The following is a 4,922-nucleotide window of genomic DNA, read 5'->3' on the forward strand; positions in this document are numbered from 1 at the left end:
TGGGACACCCAGATGTCCCACCACACCACCCTGGTTGGACATCCCATCATGACATAGGGTCCCTGGTCGGGACTGAGCCACTCGAAGCACCCAGAGAAGGAGCTCCCCTGTGATGTCTCCAAGCCTCAGCTGCAGGATGGGCGTCACTTGGGACGTGGCACCCCGGGGTGGCCTCGTCCAGTGGGAAGGGCCTCACAACTGCTGCTGCAACCCAACCCCAACTCCAGCATCAGGTTTCAGCTGGTGGTGTTGGGGGGAGGAGCGGGTCCACAGCCCTGCCACTGTCCCCGGGGCCACCACCCCCAGCCAAAGCCATGCTGGCCCTGCCACCAGTGCAGCTGCTGCGGCAGCTCCCGATGGTGACAGCTGGGAGCTCAAAACCACTGGTGGGTGATGATGCGGCCGAGGAGGTGACGAGCCCCGTGCTGGCCACCGAGGCTGGACAACCTGCTTGCTACAGTGCCCTGCAAGCCGATGAGCTGCGGCCACTTGCCAACCCTGAGCCCATGGTCGCCACTGGCACCAGGCCACCACCACGGTAAGATCACCCCAAAAAGCCCCCCAGGGACAGCACATCTGTGCCACCGTGTCCACAAGGGGACCAGGGACAGCCAGCCAAGCTGGGCTGATGGCCAGGAGGGAGCTGGTGATGGGCTCCTGCTCCCTGTGAGGGGGTTTGAGGGACATCCTAGGGTGACAGCCACAACTGGGCTGGGACAGGGTGCTGGTCCCAACGCCCAGGATGGGGATGAAGGTGGGCACCAGCGCCCTGCTGGTTCCTCCGGCTCCTCTTTCACCCGGCTGTAACCCAACCCATGTCCCCATCAATATTTCATGTGCAAGTGTTGGTTTGCCAGCCTAGTGGTGGGCTGGGAGCAAGAAAAAAAGACTAAAAATGGGTAGAAATGGCTAAAAAATGGGTAGAAACTACTAAAACCAGGTAAACCCCAAAACATTTAAATGGATTTTTTTGCCCTGACATGGTACAGGCATGATGACCTCAAGGAGATGCTCGATAGCAACAAGGATTCGCTCAAGCTGGAGGCCATGAAGAGGATCGTGGCGGTGGGTGTCATTGCCATTGGTGGGGACCACCGCAAGCACCGTGCCGGTGCCTTGCCCGCCGCCATGGTGTCTCACCACTCTTTTACCCCCCTAGATGATCGCCCGGGGTAAAAATGCCTCTGACCTCTTCCCGGCTGTGGTGAAAAATGTCGCCTGCAAGAACATTGAGGTGAGGAAGGTGGCCCTGGTAGCATCTAGAGGAGTCCCCAGGGTGCCTCCCCTGCACCAGACCCTGGGGATGGGATGAGTTTTGGGGTGGGAGGGCTCTGAGGTGGCTCCACTACCTTCACCCCGCAGGTGAAGAAGCTGGTTTATGTCTACCTGGTGCGCTACGCAGAGGAGCAGCAGGATCTGGCTTTGCTCTCCATCTCCACCTTCCAGCGAGGACTCAAGGTGGGACTCAGAGGGTCTAGGGGGGCAGCGAGCCCCTCACTGGCTATGCCGCAGGCCCTCCCTGCATCTCCCCATAGGACCCTAACCAACTGATCCGCGCCAGCGCCCTGCGGGTCCTCTCCAGCATCCGTGTGCCCATCATCGTGCCCATCATGATGTTGGCCATCAAGGAGGCCGCCTCGGACATGTCCCCATACGTGCGCAAGACAGCTGCCCATGCCATCCCCAAGCTGTACAGGTAACGGAGGGTTTCTAAATTTTGAGGGTCTGGTGGTGGGGTGTCAGCTGTTGGGTGCAGGTAGGGACAGGCAAGAGTTTGGTCCAGTCACACCTTCCCTGCTCTTCCCTTGCAGCCTGGACTCAGACCAGAAGGACCAGCTCATCGAAGTCATTGAGAAGCTGCTGGCAGACAAGACAACGGTGAGCGAGGCGCTGTGTCTCCCCTGCCCCACATCTGGGGACATCACCAACCCTACTGACTCGGCGTCCTCTTAGGGCTGCAGGTGTCCCCACCAAACTGGTGTCCTCCTGGGGATGCACAGCAGGCATCGTCACAGAGATGCCACCATCCCCATCAAGCCAGCATCATGATGAAGATGCCACAACCCTGGTGAGTCACCCTGGGCTTTTCCTCCCCAGCTGGTGGCCGGCAGCGTGGTGATGGCATTTGAGGAGGTCTGCCCAGAGCGCATTGACCTCATCCACAAGAACTACCGCAAGCTCTGCAACCTGCTCATCGACGTGGAGGAGTGGGGCCAGGTGGTCATCATCAACATGCTGACCCGCTACGCACGCACCCAGTTCCTCAGCCCCAACCAGAACGTGAGTGTGGGACCCTGAGGGTGCCCCAGGGAAGTGGGGTGAAAGGGAGGTTGCTGTCAGGGGTGGTATGAGGTGTCCCGCCTCCTTGGGTGGTAGGAATCCTTGTTGGAGGAGAGCGCCGAGAAAGCTTTCTACGGCTCCGAGGAGGAGGATGCCAAGGACGCCAAGGCAGAGGCGGCCTCCTTGGCCAAGCGCAAACCCTACGTCATGGACCCTGACCACCGCCTGCTCCTGCGCAACACCAAGCCCCTGCTGCAGAGCCGCAATGCCGCGGTGAGCCCCCCCAGCCCAACCCTCTCCATCCCCGCCTCCATCAGCCTGGGCTTGTGATGTCCTCACCGGCCAAGGAGCCACCAAGGTGTCTGAGGGACACCCAGGAATGGGGATCCCCAGGGTCAGGCTTCCTCCAGGGACTCCAGCAGGGGACACAGCCATCCCTCGGGGTGTCCCCATGACCACTGAGTGACACTCAGGTGTGTTCCTGCAGGTGGTGATGGCTGTGGCGCAGCTCTACTTCCACCTGGCACCCAAGGCAGAGGTGGGCGTCATTGCCAAGGCGCTGGTGCGGCTCCTGCGGAGTCACAGGTCTGTGGCACCCGAGTTGAAGTGGTCCCCCACCCCACACCCCGCCCCGCTGGTGGGACTCAGCCCCCCCAAAAAGGTCATCTTGGCCCAGCCCCATCCAGACATGGGGTGGCAACATCATGGTGGCACCAGCTTGGAGGTGGTTGGTCCTGTCCTGTCTTCATGGGGACTTGCCGAGAGGGTTTGGCCCTGCTGCACTGACGGTGGTCCCCTCTCTGTTCCCACAGCGAGGTGCAGTACGTTGTGCTGCAGAATGTGGCCACCATGTCCATCAAACGGCGGGGGGGGCTCCGGGTCCCTGTTGACTCTGGAGCGGAATGAGGGCTAGCCAGCAGAGTCACCAGGGCCAGCGGGTGGCCTCAGAGAGGGGAGGGACAGGGATGGTGCTAACACTGCTGGCTCTGCACGCAGGGGATGTTTGAGCCTTACCTGAAGAGCTTCTACATCCGCTCCACAGATCCCACACAGATCAAGATCCTCAAGGTGAGCTGGAAACACTCAGCAGAACCCATCAGTGGTGGCTTTGGGGCTTCATGGAGCCCTTCCTTGGGGGATAGCTGTCCTCCATGCCTCTGGGACAACAGGACACCATGCCTCCATGCCACCTATCCCTTCTTTCCTGCAGCTGGAGGTCCTCACCAACCTGGCCAATGAAACCAACATCTCCACCATCCTGCGGGAGTTCCAGGTATGCCATGGCCACCCCGAGGCCCCCAGGGTGCCGCCTTGGCACGGCTCTGTGCGCCAAAAACACCACCGGCAGGTGGGTGACACATGTGTGTGTCCCATGATGCCTGCGCAGACCTACATCCGCAGCATGGACAAGGACTTCGTGGCAGCCACCATCCAAGCCATCGGGCGCTGTGCCACCAACATTGGGAAGGTGCGGGACACCTGCCTCAACGGCCTAGTCCAGCTCCTCTCCAACCGGGACGGTGAGTGGACGCAGTGGGGGTGCAACAGGGGCTCCGTTGCTCTTGGGGCAGGATCTCACTGAGGTTGGGTCTGCTGCCCGCAGAGCTGGTGGTGGCTGAATCCGTGGTGGTCATCAAAAAACTGCTGCAGATGCAGCCGGCCCAGCACAGCGAGATCATCAAGCACATGGCCAAGCTCACCGACAACATCCAGGTGGGTCGGGGCGTTGCATGGCCCATGGGACTCAGGGAGCGGCAGCGGCACCATGTGCCCGGGGGACATTTGCAGGTGCCAATGGCGCGGGCCAGCATCCTGTGGCTCATCGGCGAGTACTGTGAGCACGTGCCCAAGATTGCCCCCGACGTGCTGCGCAAGATGGCCAAGTCCTTCACCAACGAGGAGGACATCGTTAAGTTGCAGGTCATCAACCTGGCAGCTAAGCTCTACCTGACCAACTCCAAGCAGGTACCAGCGATATGGCCCAATGGCATGCCTCAGTTACCCCACTGGGGAGGGAGAGGCTGGTCCTGAGCGTGTCCTCTGGTGCAGAGCAAGCTGCTGACCCAGTACGTCCTCAACTTGGCCAAGTATGACCAGAACTATGACATCCGCGACCGAGCGCGCTTCATCCGCCAGCTCATCGTGCCCACTGAGAAGAGCGGGGCCCTCAACAAGTACGCCAAGAAACTCTTCCTGGCCCAAAAACCTGCTCCCATCTTGGAGTCCTCCTTCAAAGGTACCCAGTTGTGCTCACAGGGCATGGGGACATGGGGCCAGCTACCAGCACAGTGTTGCGTGGCTGTCCCCGAGCTGCTGCCAACTCTTACCCCACTGTAGATCGGGATCATTTCCAGCTGGGCTCCCTGTCCCACCTGCTCAACGCCAAGGCCGTGGGCTACCAGGAGCTGCCTGACTGGCCGGACGAGGCCCCCGACCCCTCTGTGAGGAATGTGGAGGTGCGTGGGGCACCCCAGGGTGCTGAGGTGCATGGCAGTGGGGGCATTGTCTCAGGATCTTGAGAGAGCCCTAGAAGGTGCCCAGGTGCTGCTCAGGTGTCCCATGTCACTCCTCTGGCGCCACACCCACGAGTGACAGCTCTGCTCCATCAACTCTGTGCTGGCAGGTTCCTGAGTGGACCAAGT

At 60.9% G+C, this 4,922-nt stretch overlaps 1 protein-coding gene across 1 annotated transcript in view; it reads left to right on the plus strand.

The window, feature by feature from the left end:
* Window positions 1-314: 314 nt before the first annotated feature.
* The window catches only part of LOC104272725 (AP-3 complex subunit beta-2-like), a gene marked incomplete at its 3' end in the record, with an annotated part of 5,289 nt that continues 681 nt past the window's right edge, over window positions 315-4,922 (plus strand). The window contains exons 1-18 of the mRNA XM_009867800.1: window positions 315-538; window positions 990-1,065; window positions 1,160-1,234; window positions 1,363-1,458; window positions 1,536-1,696; window positions 1,812-1,878; window positions 2,098-2,280; window positions 2,377-2,553; window positions 2,768-2,865; window positions 3,093-3,159; window positions 3,277-3,348; window positions 3,491-3,553; window positions 3,668-3,800; window positions 3,884-3,993; window positions 4,069-4,245; window positions 4,330-4,516; window positions 4,618-4,736; window positions 4,904-4,920. Of these exons, the coding sequence (XP_009866102.1) occupies window positions 315-538; window positions 990-1,065; window positions 1,160-1,234; window positions 1,363-1,458; window positions 1,536-1,696; window positions 1,812-1,878; window positions 2,098-2,280; window positions 2,377-2,553; window positions 2,768-2,865; window positions 3,093-3,159; window positions 3,277-3,348; window positions 3,491-3,553; window positions 3,668-3,800; window positions 3,884-3,993; window positions 4,069-4,245; window positions 4,330-4,516; window positions 4,618-4,736; window positions 4,904-4,920 (2,102 nt within the window). The remainder of the gene's footprint in view (window positions 539-989; window positions 1,066-1,159; window positions 1,235-1,362; window positions 1,459-1,535; window positions 1,697-1,811; window positions 1,879-2,097; window positions 2,281-2,376; window positions 2,554-2,767; window positions 2,866-3,092; window positions 3,160-3,276; window positions 3,349-3,490; window positions 3,554-3,667; window positions 3,801-3,883; window positions 3,994-4,068; window positions 4,246-4,329; window positions 4,517-4,617; window positions 4,737-4,903; window positions 4,921-4,922) is intronic.

This window comes from Apaloderma vittatum, unplaced genomic scaffold (assembly GCF_000703405.1).
Source record: "Apaloderma vittatum isolate BGI_N311 unplaced genomic scaffold, ASM70340v1 scaffold33030, whole genome shotgun sequence".
Classification (NCBI taxonomy): domain Eukaryota; kingdom Metazoa; phylum Chordata; class Aves; order Trogoniformes; family Trogonidae; genus Apaloderma; species Apaloderma vittatum.